The following is a 16,363-nucleotide window of genomic DNA, read 5'->3' on the forward strand; positions in this document are numbered from 1 at the left end:
TATACTTTGTAAGAAATAAATATTACTTGGAAACAATAAAATATAAAAAATTTGCATAAAAAAGTTTTTCTGCATTAAATTGTTTATAACAAATAAGAAAATTTGTTTAATTAACTTTCTATTTTTGGAAAATTTTCAGGAGAAGTTTCTTAATTAATTAAGTTAGTTTACTAATAAATATAGTGAATTTTACAAAAATTAGCCCTTGTTGTTTGAAATTTTTTTTTTTAATTTTTATTAACAAATAAAAAATTTCAGATATTATTTATTAAAAATCGGCCTCAAGGAATCGATGCGCAATTTAATTAGCTTTAATTAAAACAAAATTTTGTTAAATTTGGTTAAAAATTGCGGCCTCTAAGTGGTTTTGTCCAAGGCCGTGTTTTTTGCCCCACTGTGAGCAGCATGGGAAGATGTGGTTTTTAAGAAAAACGCGTTTAAAGTTTGTGTTGTATACTTACATAGCCTTGTACGTGCTCAAATAGCACTGAAAAAATATATTTTGAGTGCTGGGATCTTCCTAAAAATTTTACACCACATTTTTGACATATTTTACTTTCGAAATCCGTAATAAAAAAATTTTTGCTTTTTTGAAGATGACAAAGTGGTATGAACCAGGATTCCTACAGAAATCCGAATTTAAATTCCATACCTTTTCCATGATTTCCAGGTCAAATTTTTACGAAATTCTAGTGGAATTTTAAATCTAATTTCATTATTTTTGGGCTCTTTAAAACACTTTACTTATTTAATAGTCTCGACTCTTTGGTAAAAAATCTAAAATTATCGAAAATTATCAAAAATTTAAAAATCCGAATTTCTTAAAATTCAAAATTTTTTCCTCTCTTTTATGGGATTAAGCTTTATTATTTTTGGGCTCTTGGAAAATACTTTACTTATTTAATAGTCTCCACCCTTTGGTAAAAAATCAAAAGTTATTAAAAATTATTAAAAATCCGAAAAATCGAATTTTTTAAAATTCAACATTTTTTCTTCTCATTTATGCCATTTAGCTTTATTATTATTTGAATTTCTATTCAAGAGAAAAAATAGAAAACAGAAAAAATTTAGAAACTTTTAAAAATTCCAGGCCTTTTCCATGATTTCCCTGATTTCCAGAAGCCTTTTGTTTTACATTAATCGAATTTTATAGTAGATACTTTAGAAATAGACTTTTGGGAATTAAAAAAGTAAGTTATATTGTGGAGTAGATGTGTTTATAGCATAAAAAATACAAATAATTATTTTTCTTAAAAACTGGTCTAACGATTTTTTTATTTTTGGTCTAAAATTACTCAGGAGACATAATAGAATAGAAATTAATAAAAAAATTTGAAGTGCCTCGACCTGTGGGTTGAACTTAGTTCGGACCCACCGTGGCTTGCGATAACGTTTCAGTGTAAAAATTCCTTTTGATCTAAATTAAAATCACACATTACGTCTGTTGTTTTAATAAATTGCAACTGTTATTCTTCAAATTTCATTTTGTAACAAATATTTACCCAATTTTTGTAACAAATTAATAACTTCGACTACTAATTATTTTTTTAAAAGTGCAAAACGTGTTTACTATATTGTTAGTTAATTAAAACATTTATTATTTTTTGAAAAGCATTTTACTTTAATTTTTTTATTAAAAACTTATTTTTAAAGTAGAAATGAACTATAAGGGTTTCTTTATTACTTCTATCTGTAATTTTAACAATACTTTAGGAAATCTGTTTGTTTATTTTGTAAATTATTCTTATTAACCCTTGATAGAAATTATTTTTTTATTTAAAACACAAAATATTAACAGTGTAGAAACAATTTACTATCAATGACTGATAGTGAATAAAATTTAAGTAATTTTAATACGGCGTGGGAATAAAATAATTAAACTAAATTTCAACGACAAAATAAAATTTAGATATTTAAATGAATAAGGCGATAAAAACTGGAATTAAACAGAAAAGTGTTGCAAACTTCAAGGCAGATGCACTGTTTTTCTGAGTTTTCTGAATAAGAATTTCGCCAATGACATCTTTGTTCTGTTTTGTCCATGCAATATTCTCTTTAGCTGAATTAGTTGCAGAATCTAATGCACTCTTGTCTAATGATTCACTATATATTTTGACAAAATTTTCCATCTATAAAGAAAATATATAAATTTAATAAGTATTTATATTTTTTCATTCAAAAAAGAAATGTTATTTAAAATTTAATAGCAATATATTATCATTAAAAAAAATTTATTTTATTTAATTTAAATTGATATATTATGAAAGCTTTACTCACAGATTGCAGTTCATCATTTCTTGTGATTTTCTTGCCGATATCATTTATATATTTTAACAATTTTGTACTATCCTTATCACTGTTAAAATAAAAATATGGTTAAACGAAATTTGAAAAACTAAAAATTTCAACTTACAAAGAAATGTTAATTTTGTTTTTAAAACTTACAGTTTGGAAATACTTATAACGTTGCGAGAAATAAATTCTAAAGAAACATTCAAGCCAATTTCATTGCCATTGTATACAGATTGAATAACATCTGAGAAATTTTGATATTTTTCATTATTTTTTAAAGCCAATTGTAAATAATCATATAAAATAGCTTTATTTCTGGAACAACTTAGAGACTTGAAAATCTCCTCTTTCTGCGAATGGTCTTCAATTGTTCTATATTCTTCATAAACTTTATCCCAAATTGTTTTATTTGCTTGTTTTAAACCCTCACAATATACAAGACTCTTCAAGTTTTCAGGAATACTAAAAAATATTGAAATTAAATTAAATTTTTTAGACAGAGAATAATTATATTTATCTGATAAAATATTTGTATTCAACAATTTTTATTTGCTTTTAATAATTATTTAATTTGCATAAAATGAAAGTTGATTTTTGGAAAATAATAAATTATTATTTTTAATAAATCAAACAGATGCTATGACGAAGTATTTTATTAAGACATAACATGCAAAGATAATTATTATATTAAATAAATTATAAAGTCCTAAAAAGAAATACATCCTGCACGTCAGACCAGAATTCCCTACACTCATGTATTTTGGACCGCTGAACACGAATTTGATTTTAGATTTGCTTCATAATATCAGAATTACATAAAAATCCGAAAGAATGTCAAAAATATTTCCGTCATATTGGGTCTGCCATTTTGAATATTGGAAATCTAACTTTACATTCATAATTATAAATTCTAACATTTTCTTGTAGTTAGAAAAAAATGGTGACGTGATAAATCAAATCTGATCTCAGATTCGTATTCTGCTCCCCGAAATATAGTCTGATTGAGTATTCTGACCTGCTGTGCTGGATCATTTTTTGTAGGGCTTTGTTATATATTTATAGTTAAATTAGGACAATTTTTTAGTTTCATTATGTTCCGAAATAATATAAAAAGAATAGAAACCTAAATTAGGAATATTGAACAAAATGTAAACTTTACCTTTCCTTCTTTTCAATCCATGATACAAATTTCTTCTCCAATTTATTGCAACTTTCGTAACCTAAGCTGCAGACCCAACTGAGAGCTAAACGTCTTTTCAGTGTTTGTATATGATCTTTGTCTCCCGTCTCTTCAAATCCAACATTTTCGATGAGTTTTTGAGAAATTTTTAATCCAAATTCCTACATAAAATCATTTTTTATTTTACACAAATTTATGTTCTTTTAATTATTTTTTAGATATCTTTTACTTTAAATATATACTATTATTTTGTATAAAATATCGTTCAGAATACATATTGAAAAGAAAAAAAAAACTCTAAATTATTTTATCGGAACTTTCATTATCCGAAATTTTTCGTCATCTTAAACACAAACTTTCAATTTTTACATCTATTGGTATAGAAATCTCATAAAAATAAAGAAATATTATTGTCTAACTACTGATTTTTAATTTAAATACCAAAAAGCAGAAATAAATGAAATTTAATAGTAAAAAATAATTTCAAATAATAATTTATCTATAAATATAGACGAAAATAATTACAATTTCTATTATCCGATCCAGGTTCTGATGAATTAGTTCGGATAATTTAGTTTTCAGTGTAGGGTAGAAGCACCAGTTTTGGCCACTTTAACGCCAGTTTTGGCCACTAGTTCATATTTATTGTAATTTTTTTTATTTAAGTTTAATGAAGTATTTTACTTAAGGAAATACATAAAATCCTGTAGTACTATAATATTATAATGAGAAATATCATTAATAATAAATAATTAAATAAAAATTTTATAAAAATGACCAAAACTGGAGCAGTGGCCAAAAGTGGTACATCTACCCTATATTCTTCAAAAGTTCTACTGAAATTATGTCTTCTTTAGAATACTATTTAGAATACTATAGAATAGTATACTATTTTTTTTAATTTAATTAATAATTTATTTTGACAAATTTTCCAAACCCTAAAATTTTTAGCTTCTGTTCGAATTAAGTTATGAAAGCAAAATTTCTGGATGTATACTTTAAAAATAATTCTTACTTTAAACTTATCGTAGTTCTGAGTATGCAGGAGTTGATTTCTCAAGAAGTTTAAGTGTCTAATTGCAGAATACCATGGAAAGTAATCAGTTTCTAAAGTCAAATAATTTGTTAAATCCAAAGCAACATCGTATCCTAAAAGACCAGCTTTAGCAAGATTCCAAGCATCGTCAACAAGTTGTGCTCTATTCAATTTGTGAATTTTTTCTGTATTATTTTTTGATTCGGATAAATATTTAATAATGAGATTCCAGTTTGTTTTATCGTAATTAACTCGATAGTAACCTGTTGAAAAATTGTTTCTTAAGTTTAATTTTAATCTTTAATTTTATTATATGTGTACGTCCGCTTAAAAGGGAACCATTTTGTTGATTTTATTTAAGGAGATAATTGCAACTTCCTAAAATAGGTTTAGATTTTTGGTTTTTCTTTTATTGTTAAAAGCCAAACTATATTAGTTTAGAAATTGTGAGCTGGAAAAACTCATTTATTTAAAAAGAACTTACCAGTTTGTTGTTTATTAAAAATAACCAAGTGTTCTTTGTTTGTCTTTAAATCAATGTCTAATTGATCGTCTTCGGATTTAAACCAATTAGTTGCTTCTGTATTAATATTTTTATTATCCAGGTCTGTTTGTGAAACAAAATTAATTGGAATCGTCCACTTTTTCTCACTTTTTGTTGTCGTTTTTTTTGCAAAGAATTCTTGTTGGGTAATTTTGGCTGACTTCTTTGCATAATCTCTAGTCACAGTAATTACTGGATATCCAGACTGGGTCACCCAGGTATCCATAATTTTTTTCAAATCTTGATTTTTTTCTGCCCAAGCATCATTTAGACTTTTAAAAAGGATGTCGGAAGTTGCATACCCGTTTTTGCTTTCGAGAAAAATAATGAAAATTATACAATTATACAATTTATTAGCGAAAGTATTAAGGAAGAATTGTATATATATCTAGAATGTTGAGAGTTGACACATATTTAAAAAAATTATTTGTTTTTTTGGAATGAAAGCACCCACCAAATTGAAATTTTTTTGCTTTTAGTTTAAAAGTTATAAATTAAATTAATATCTCTTGTTGTTTAATATACTGTTATTAACAACACTTTACAAGTAAATGAAACAAATACTTAGTAATTTGTAAAATGTTGTTAGTATTACAAAATATCAATTAAAGGTGTATAATTATGTTTATTACTTACTTAGTATCAAGATAATTTTTTAATCCTGCCTTGAAATTTTTTTCAGTTAAAAAGTGTTGCATCATTCGAATAACGCAAGCAGCTGAAAATTACAAAATTTTTAGATTAAATCATTTGTTTTAAAAAGATGATCAAATAAGTTTTTATTATCTTTTGGTAATGTATGTGATAAAAAAATAAATTAGCACCAAGGAAAATAAAATTTGAAGGTGTCATAATTTTATTGATTTTTGGACAATCGTATACCTACATTTGGCATAAGAAATTTTATCAAAAACATTAGAAATTTCTTTAGGGCTATTAACTTTTACATTCATCGGATGAGATTTGTTTGTCACATCAAATACAAAAGCTTCAGCTTGAAGTCTACTTATTACAAATTGATTTTTCATATCAAAGTTTTCAACCTGGAAAAATTGTTAACGTAATTAAATTGTTCATATAGTTTCAGGAGATCTTAGAACTATTTATCTAAAAATACAACTTGCTATAACTAAAAGAAGAAATGCATACAATTAAAGAGGTAAACTAACCAAATGACTTGTATGAAGATGGCGTTCATTTTTGCCCATGGGGAATAATGGTTGCCATTTTCATACGGTCAGACAAATACATGATTTTATTCCCTCTATCGTCTAGTTACTAAATGTTTTTAAGCCTTCCATTTTTTCTTACAAACAGAATTTCAACATGGAACTCACTTTATCAGTTATGAAATACTGGAAAAATGTAGCGAATCCTTCGTTTAGCCATATAAATTCCCACCAAGCTGGTCCAACATGATTTCCAAACCATTGATGAGCAAATTCATGAGCTATAATACCAGCCACACCTTGCTTTTTAATAACAGTTGATGTCGTCTCATTCAGAACTAATGAATGTTGCCTTTAAGCATAAAAACAGTGTTAAATATCACTACCAATAACGCCTCGTAGTATTTAGTTAAAAATATTTTTTACTAAATTTTTGATTTAGTCATTTTAAAAGAAAATTGTAATATTTCACTAAATAAAACGTGGTATTCGAAGTTTTTCTTGATTACGAATCAGAAATCAGTTTTCAAACCTTTAAAATAGTGGACCTACTGTGTTAGACATTAAATATAAGAAATTAATAGACTTTAATGAACTTTGTTACTCGGAAGATTTCATGTCGCAGATGACCAATTCGAAGTAAGTTTTCAAAAATTCAAAATGACATATAAAATGTCAAAAAAATGTTTATTTTAAAATAAACAATGAGTTCATCAAGTACTATTGTAGTGACAGAAAAGAAATGATCCACAATTGGATCATTGACAAATTATCTTTGATGGTGTATGGAAGTAAACGTAGGTGTCAAAATTAAGTCTATCCTTAAAGAAAGTATCTATTGGAACCTTCTTAGTCATACTGCTATAAAGAATAGACTTGAAATTTGACTAAAAACAATTAATAAGACTTGAAAGTCATAATCAGAAACTTAAGGCGCTTAACCCCTTCACTGTCAGTGGGCTCTATAGAGCCATAAAAATGTCGTGCCCTGTATGTCCATGGGCTCTATAGGGCCATCGAAAAAAAAGACATTTAAAAGTTAACGAATATGGCTAAAAATCCTTACTCGGGGGTTTTCGGGGTCGCTGAATCCAAATCCGTTGTCGAAAATTCAAAATTCAAAATGGCGGCTTCAAAATGGCGCCCAAAAAAAATTTTTAAGTTAACGAATCTGTCTAAAAATACCTTAAAATGCCAATATCATGATTTTAAAAAAAAAATTTTTTTTGAACACTTATGGCACAAAAACTTTATTTTCACTCGACTGTGAAGGGGTTAATTGATCTACCATTGGTGCACTCACCCTATGACAAATTTGTTTTAAATTATTTTTTTATTATTAAGTATGAAACTAACTATTTTTCAAATAAAAAATTGCAATTTATATACTTTCATTTTTTATTTGAAAAAAATGTTTATTTGAAAAATAGTTAATTTTATACCTAATATATTCTGTACGAATGTTAGATATGTTAAAAATATTAATATTATTATTAACATTAATAACTATTAATGTTAGATTATTCTGTTTACCTATATGTTACCAGACCCCAGTTTTCCATAGCTCCAGCTGCAAAGTCTGGAATTCCAATCTGGTCCATTTTTGGCAGTTGATACACAACACCAGTATATTCTGCCATTTCTTTTAGAATTTTTTTACCCATGGTAAGTGGATATTGTGCCTTGTCAATCAAAGCTGGCTGCGACCATACAGTAATAGGGCTGTCAGTTTTATACTCAAAATCAGAAATGACAAATGCTACCAAGTATGTAGACATTTTTGGTGTCTTCTCAAACTCGTAAAGAGGTTCAGCACTATTTGACTTTTTTGGCATATTAGAAATAGCTTTGTAAACTTTTGGCTCCTTTAATTGACTTAAATCAATTTTGATCAAAAATTCAGCTTTTAAAGCAGGTTCATCGAAACAGGGAAACGCTAGACGTGCACTAGTTGCCTCAAAGTGAGTTGTAGCTAACCACCTATAAATATAATATATTAAATTCCATTAATTATTCTACTTATCATGTATTACTATAATAAAGATAAAAATCCACAATTTGGTCTTAAAATTCAAGATCAGAGTTAATTTCAATTGGCCTATCTCCAAATCAATTAAATTTTTAACTTTTGATTGCTTCAAAGGAAATTTTACAATCAGACAATTATATGAAAAAAAATTGATTGATTTTAATTAAAGTATTTTCACAAAACTTCGCAAAAGAATTTAATTATTTTTAAAAAATTGATAAAATTCATCCAAAATTTAATTATGTTAGAACAGCATTTTTCAAAAAAAAATTCTAAAAAAAGTTTAACAAAATTTTTATAGAATTTCTTACAATAATTCAATTACTTTCACTAATAATAAAATTTTTCTTGGACATTCAATTATTTCTAAAAAAATTTTGAACAAATTCTAAGCAAAAATTCAATCATTTTCATAAATAATAAAACTCATCGAAGAATTTCAATGATTTTTAACCTTAGAAGGAGTAACTGGAGAGTCTGGACACCACAAGCAAAATTAAAGATATGCCTCTGGTAACAATTAAGACCCTTCAAGATTTACATAAATATAAACTAAAATTATAATTTTATTTTCATAAAATTTCCAAACAAAATCCAAATTTCATTATTTAAATTACAATTTGCATAAAAATAGTCGAAAGAAATAAATGAATAATACAGGTCAAGAAAAGAAGGCTTACTTTTTTATGAGATATCCGAATGGTTTCTGATGTATTTTTGGACGCTGAACACGATCCCGACTTCTAAAATTGCCCATCACGTCAGGATTTTGAGAAAAGTGGGGGGTAATGACCCCAAAACCGCTTTTTTGAGAGTTTTCAACATTTTTTCTCTTTAATCTGACGTGTTAGAGACTTCCACAAGATCTTAAATTAAAGTTTGTAATGTGCAATACAACACACATATTTATAAAACAAAAAAATAAAATTTTTTTTCAAAAAATGGGGTTGAAGACACCAAAAATGTGTTTTTTTTATTGCTTCAATAGACTTCTTTCAATTGCTTAGATTCGCTTAAAAATGGTTACTCGGGGTTTTTGGGGTCGCATATTTTATGAATCCGATATTTGTTTTCAAAAATTCAAATACCGAATTTATAATCAGCGACCCTAAAAACCCCGGAGTAACCATTTTCAAGCGAATCCAAGCAATTCTTAATTTTTTACATCTGTTATCTTGGTTGCGACATTTTTAATTTTTGAAAACTAATATCGAATTCGTAATAAGCGACACCAAAAACCATTTTGAAGCAAATCCAAGCATTTGCAAGACGTCTATTAAAGCAATTAAAAAACACACAATTTTGGTGCCTTCAACCCCATTTTTTGAAAAAAAATTTAATTTTTTTTTATTTTATAGATATGGGTCTTGTAGTGTACATTACAAGCTTTAATTTAAGACCTTGTGGAAGTCTCTAACACGTCAGGTTAAAGAGAAAAAAATGTTGCAAAAACTTTAAAAAAGCGTTTTTTGGGTCATTACCCCCACTTTTCTCAAAATCCTGACATGATGGGCAATTTTCGGATATCTCATAAAAAAGTAAGCCTTTTTTTGTTGACCTGTATTATTTAAAAATCTTGATATGATGATGGGCAATTTTCGGATATCTCATAAAAAAGTAAGCCTTTTTTGTTGACCTGTATTATTTAAAAATCTTGATAAAATTCTTTGCAAGAATTAAATTATTTTTATAAACATTTAAATTCTTTGATGAATAATAAAATTCGTGGTAGGAATTCAAGAAAAAAGTAAATATTTTTGATGAAAATTGGGAAAAAGTCAGGAAAGTAAAATATAGATATAGATCCTGAGAATATTCCTAGGACTTTTAATATCCTGGCAATAACTATAGGACATCCAAAATATTGGACAATCTGGAGGTATCTCTGGACTAATTTAAATTTTTTTATTTAATACCTCAATATATAAAATTAAACAGTAAAAAATAAATTTAAATACGATTAAAACATTCTTTTAAGATTATGTTAAAAAGATTTGAGTACATAATAATCAAGACAGATGATAAAAGCACTGAACGTTATTCATGTTAAGGAAAAAAATTAATTTATTAAACTTTAGCTATTATTTTCCTTTTTGCATTTTAAAATCGAATAATACAACATTAAATTTATCATCAGTGACAAAAAACTTAAGTTTTAAATAAAGTTTTAATTCGTATCAAAAATATGAATTGAGCCCTTGGATTCTATAATATCAGCTGCGCGCGCGTGGTCCGGAAGGGATAATACCAGTCACGTAGCAGTGAGTGTCTCTGAGATGTTCAATGCTACCTGACTGGTATTATTTCTTTCAGACCGCGCGCAGCGGCAGTTATAGAATTCAGGGGCTCAATTACTACTGAATTATTTTATAATTTTAATAATACACGGAAAGAAAAGGTCTGGAAGAGATATCCATGAAAATATTGTTGAGCAGAATATTGTTGTGTTATCCAATTCAATGGAAGAGACAACTTTCAGAATGGAAGCACATTCCATATTCAATGGATGAGGGAGCCATATTATATTGTTGAATCAAATATGGATGTGACATCCATAGGCATGGTTGGGCTTACAATTCATGCTATGGATTTTCACATATGGCTGCCTCATCCATATAAACTTTGGTTAAGAGATCCATAGTTAGTTCAAAATTTCGATACATGTTGCGCGCAATTCATTATCATGGCATCCATTTAAAAATAATCGTCTTAATTTGTCCGTCGCGTCGGTTTCCTGTCACGTCTATATAATCGCGTTGTGAGTTTATTGTGTATAAATAGTGTTATAATTGTTTATTATTTATTATCGTTATTGTCTATTAGTTTTTATGTAAATTCATTTTCATGAAATATGTGTAGAGTATATAAGGAATATTATATGCTCAGATATTGTAGTTGTGTGTATAGTGTAGTAGATAGCGTTAGTGTTTAGTATGCGTTAGGTCTAGGGTTCGTGTCTCCCCCCATCGGGTTAATAATTTATGTCGTTAATATGCGGTTATTCAATAAGTGGTGTGTATCAATTAACAAAAATGTGTATAAAATATCTCAAGTGACATGGAATTTAATTAATTGAGTGATTCTAATTCTTTTGTTTCCCATTTCCATTACTATGGATCACCCAACCATAGATCTTTTGCTGCTCCAACAATATACAGCCAGCCATAGAATATGGATGCAGCAACCTTAACTATGGATATCCCGTATTTTTCAATATAATATGGCTGTGATATCCATGTATCTGGTTGAGAATAAAAAAATTTCTATATTTTATTGTAGGAAAAAAATTAGTAAGTGATACGATCTCTGATTACAAAGTTAAACATTTATATGAGAACTTTTTACTTGAAATTTTGAAGTACCCTGTAAAAAGTAAGTACCTATCTTGTTCTAAGCTTGATTTTGATTAAAAAAACTTACATTTGTCCAAATTTTAGATTATGAAACTGATTTCAAGACACAAAATTGTCTTACTTTTATTTTAGGCCCAAAAATTAGTTGAATTTAAGAAAAGAGAAACGTTTAAGCTGTAAGTACTTTAAGACTTTATTTTTACAGTGACATAAAGTCTTCTATTCATTATAAATAAATAAATTTTAATGAAAATCTGGGATAGTATCCAAAATTTTAGCTAAATAATGAACGTACCTTTTTTCTTTATTATCTTTATTAATGTAGGAACTTCTATAAAATCCACGTAAATTTTCATTTAATACTCCGCTATAATGAAGAGTAATTCTAATTTTTCCTTTCTTTAGGGTTTCTTTCATTTTAAAAATTAGAAAATCTGTTTTCTTTTCTTCTTCTGTTTCTTGATCTGTATTCAGTGAGATATCTGTAAGTGAAGTGAACGTCCCATTGCCAACGTCCCGCTTTACTTCGTATAGATCATAATCAAGATCTCTTGAATGCAAAGTTATATTATTTGTATCATCAGTTATTACTTCTGCATTTATAATACATTCTCCTTTAAATATAAATGGTCTATGAAGTGTAGGTGTCAGTTTAATTTCATAATCTATTGGAATTATACTGCTGGGAAGACGATAATTAATTTGCGGCTCTACTTTTGGAGTCGTAACCTCAGCTTGTGACACAGCTAAAAGCAGAGCTAACCGAAAAAAAAATCCAAACATTTTTTTCACAATACACTGATGAAAAAATTTATGAAAAGAAAAATCTTATTCAATTTATTAAAAATCCAGGTATAATGATTTATCTAACTACTACACAAGTGAACTAAGATATCTATAGTCACATTTACGGAGTAACTTGAGTTGACAGTTTTAAGCTCAAAATGAAAAATTAGCTTGCTTATATAAACGATACTGAACAGTACAGATAAAAAGTACAATCTCATCTAATCTTATCGCCTTTAACATATGTAATCAATAAAATTATGGTGTCTTGGCAATAAATGAGTTATTTTATATAAATTTCTTAAATTAATACTTATTTATTTGTATAAAATATTTTTTTGAACTATACTATATATTCACTGTTATATATAAAATAATATATATTTCACTTATACTCATTAATTATTTTCACATGTTCTAAAAAAGTTTTTTTTTAATTTTAATAATTTACAATAATGTACAAATAAATTAAAAATTTCATATTAAATATTCTCAGGGTTGCTACAAACATTTAATTTTGTTCTTCTCTGACTTCGAGTCAAAATTTTGACTTTTTCCCTGACACTAAAGAATATTCTGATTCACTCAAAAAATTATTAGATACTCAAAAAAATGTTCTATTGCATTTATTTACGAATTTCTTTAATTGTAAAATTATTCGAAAACATCCACAACTTCTTTTTTAAATGAATATTTAATCATTATTATTTTACTATAGAAATTAAGATTTTCAAAACATTTAAATTCAAATCTTTTTGAAATTCAACAATTTATAATAAATTTAAGATGACAGAGTGATGAAATCATTTTTTATATCAAGAATATTTTAACTATAAATTCATATTTTTAAAGATTTTAATTTTAATGCTTTTAATTTTTATTTTAATGCTTAAAATATTCAATTATAATTTAAAATTTTTATTAAAATTTATTTTTTAATAAATTGAATTTTTATGAAGAATTTTATCAAAATTTTTAAAAATAATTAAATTCTTTCGGCGAATTTAAAAAAAAATTTTAAGAATAAATGCAATTTTCTATCATTTTGTTTAAAATTGTATAAAAAATAATTGGAATTCTGCGATAAGTTTTGTTATTAATGAAAATAATTAAATTCTTGCAACAAAGTTTATTAAAAAATCTTTTAAAGAATTGAATTCTTCTGAAGAATTTTATTACCGAAAATAATTGAATTCAGGAGAAAAACATTATTATTTATGAAAATAATTAGTTTTTTAAGAAAAATTTTATTCAAATTTTTTTAAGTAATTAAATTTCTCAGAATTTTTTAAGACTTTTTGAAAATAATTACATTCTATCGAGAAATTTCATTAAAAAATTGAAAATAATTGAAATCTGACAAAGAATTTTATTAAATAATTTTTTTTAAATAATTGAATTCCTGTGTAAATTTTTATTTTTGAAAAGAATTTGAATTCTTGGGAAGAATTTCATTTTTGAAAAGAATTATTGAATTCTTGGGAAGAATTTTATTCGAATTTTTTTAAATAATTGAATTCCCTTCAAAAATGTATTATTTGTGAAAATAATTGAAATCTGACGAAGAATTTGATTAATTTTTTTTTAAATAATTGAATTTCTTTGAAAATTTTTATTTTTGAAAAGAATTTGAATTCTTGAGAAAAATTTCATTTTTGAAAAGATATATTGAATTCTAGGAATGAATTTTATTTGAATTTTTTTAAATAATAGAATTACCATAAAAAACGGAGGTATTTGTGAAATAATTGAATTCTTAAGAAGAATTGTATTGAATATAATTGAATTGTATATGAAAATTTTATTAAAATTAAAATTTTATTAACTAAATCTTGTAAAGAATTTTGACAAAATTTTTTTAAATAATAGAATTTTACTTAAATTTTTGGAAATAATTGAATTTCTCAGAACTGTTTTTTTCAATTATTTGAACATATTTGAATTCTTTAGAGAAACTTTTTAAAAAAATTAAAGTTTGAAGAATAAAAAATTGGTCAGTAGTAATTGAATTCCTGTCAAATTTTTATTAAATTTTTTTTAAATAATTAAATTCTTTTGGAACTTTTTTTAAAAATAATTTAAATTTTGACGAGAATTTTTAAAAAAATTTTGAACATAATTGAATTTATGCGAAGAAGTTTATCACTTTAGAAAATAATTGAATTTCTGTAATCAGTTGTTCTTAAAATTTCTATTTAAATTCATTAAAAATGGATATTTTCTCAAATTTCAAATTGAAACCTTTGAAGTTCATCTATTTATACGAAGATTGTAAACGCAACTCTTTTGAAATCTTTTTAAATACATTTAAATTTTTAAATTTTTAAGTAAAATTATTCATTAAATAATTTCTAAGTAATAATTTTTATGAGAGTTCTTCAAAAATTAAGTTATTTAAAAAGAAATTATTGTTAGAAATATAAAAAGTTGAAGATTTTTTATTAGAATTCTTGGAAATTTCATATAGTTTATGAGGCAAACAAAAAAGACTCTTCAATTCAGAATTTTTCTTTTAAATTCTAAAAATTTAATTTTTTCCAGTACTTTTAATAAAAATTTCAGAATTTTCCCTGATTTCCCTGACCAATTCTAATTTTCCTGACTTTTCCCTGACCTGTGGCAACCCTTTTTTATACTGATTTTTAGATGAAAAGTGAATAAAACACGTTTTATGACCGTCACAGTTTGTGCATAGCATGTGTTCTAAAACCTAATAGGAAAGCCCGATCTGTGCCATGGCCAAATTTCTACACGGATTAATCTTTGAAATGCTAGTAAAATCCATTTTACTTCTTAAAGTCCCCTGAATTGTTATCATAATCTTTCTAGGAATAAAAAATAGAATAAATAAACTTCACTTCGACATAAGTTTCATTATAAAATCTAAGATAACGTGTTTCAAGATGTTCAAAAGTTTATTTTTCAAATTTAATTTTTTATACATTTTACAATTTTTAAAACAAAAATTTTTTATCATCGTAAAGATATATTTCTAAACTATTATAGTAAATAATAGGGGAGTATAGTCGAGGTTGGACCACTGTCTAGGTAGGCCATTCGCGTTTTTTTGTCAAGTTCACTAGCGCCACCTACGCGCATGCTTGTCGAAGCTTGTCTTAGTAAAACCTAACTTTTTGTTCAATTACATTTTCGGAGGATCGAAAATTGTGTTTTCTGTGACGTCGGTACAAAAAAAGCTCAAAAAAAGTTTTGTGCATAATGTGAAAAACCATTAATAAAAGATAAAAAACAAATTGAATCGTCAAGGCAAGTATGCAGAAAATTTGTGGGACTCATGGTTGAAAGAAAAACAAAGTAAAAAATCGAATCCCGAAACGTATTTCATTATGGTTACAACAATTCGGTAATGTTACTTACTGTCAAGGTCGGCCACTATGTGTTTAAAATGCGCAAAGATGAGGACGAGCTACTTTATTTGCAAAAACTGCAATTCTGTATAACTCATAATATAATTGATCATCTTATTAATATTTGTATTCAATTTTATTAATATTTTAGTGCAAAATTTTTTTTTATTTATATTTATTTTTTATATTGTTTATTTTTATTATTTTGTTATTTCATTAAGTTACAAACTGTAAACAATAAAGAATCAATTTTCCGTAACTCCAAACATGTTATTTTATTTTTTAACGATTAATGCCCTTTGAATTTTAAACATGGCCGACCTTGACTGTAAGGACCAACCTCGACTACAAATTTTTTTTTTAATCTTTATAACTTTTTCATTTTAAAACCAATCAATTTACTTTGTACAGAAAAGATGTTCCTATTAAACAGGACTTTCTAACCATATACTTCAATTGTCCAAATTCATTTTTTAAAAAAAGTTATAAACAAAAGTCAAAAAGGTGGCCGACCTCGACTATGTTCCCCTATGATTTAGTTTTATAGAAGAAATAATCATTTTAAAAGTGCTTTACATTGTCAATTGTTTACGAGAGTGATTGTTT

General features: G+C 25.9%; 1 protein-coding gene across 1 annotated transcript; it reads right to left on the reverse strand.

Moving 5' to 3' along the window:
* Window positions 1-1,754: 1,754 nt before the first annotated feature.
* On the reverse strand, window positions 1,755-12,559 carry LOC122499562 (aminopeptidase N-like). Its single transcript, XM_043607997.1, has 11 exons — window positions 11,899-12,559; window positions 7,755-8,201; window positions 6,390-6,573; window positions 5,939-6,095; window positions 5,689-5,770; window positions 4,993-5,363; window positions 4,488-4,771; window positions 3,452-3,633; window positions 2,446-2,754; window positions 2,278-2,356; window positions 1,755-2,129 (listed from the first exon to the last, which is right to left on the reverse strand). The coding sequence occupies exons 1-11, from the start codon at window positions 12,384-12,386 to the stop codon at window positions 1,914-1,916; spliced, it is 2,799 nt and encodes a 932-aa protein (XP_043463932.1). The 5' UTR covers window positions 12,387-12,559; the 3' UTR covers window positions 1,755-1,913.
* Between the last annotated feature and the right edge of the window lie 3,804 nt (window positions 12,560-16,363).

The sequence above is a fragment of the Leptopilina heterotoma genome, unplaced genomic scaffold (genome assembly GCF_015476425.1).
Source record: "Leptopilina heterotoma isolate Lh14 unplaced genomic scaffold, ASM1547642v1 Lhet_17, whole genome shotgun sequence".
NCBI lineage: Eukaryota > Metazoa > Arthropoda > Insecta > Hymenoptera > Figitidae > Leptopilina > Leptopilina heterotoma.

Coding starts and splice junctions, on each gene's coding strand:
- LOC122499562 (XM_043607997.1), bottom strand. CDS start 12,386: ATGTTTGGATTTTTTTTTCGGTTAGCTCTGCTTTTAGCTGTGTCACAA. Junction 6,574..7,754: donor TGGGGTCTGGTAACATATAG/GTAAACAGAATA, acceptor TTATGCTTAAAG/GCAACATTCATTAGTTCTGA. Junction 2,130..2,277: donor GAAATGATGAACTGCAATCT/GTGAGTAAAGCT, acceptor TTTTCTTTATAG/ATGGAAAATTTTGTCAAAAT.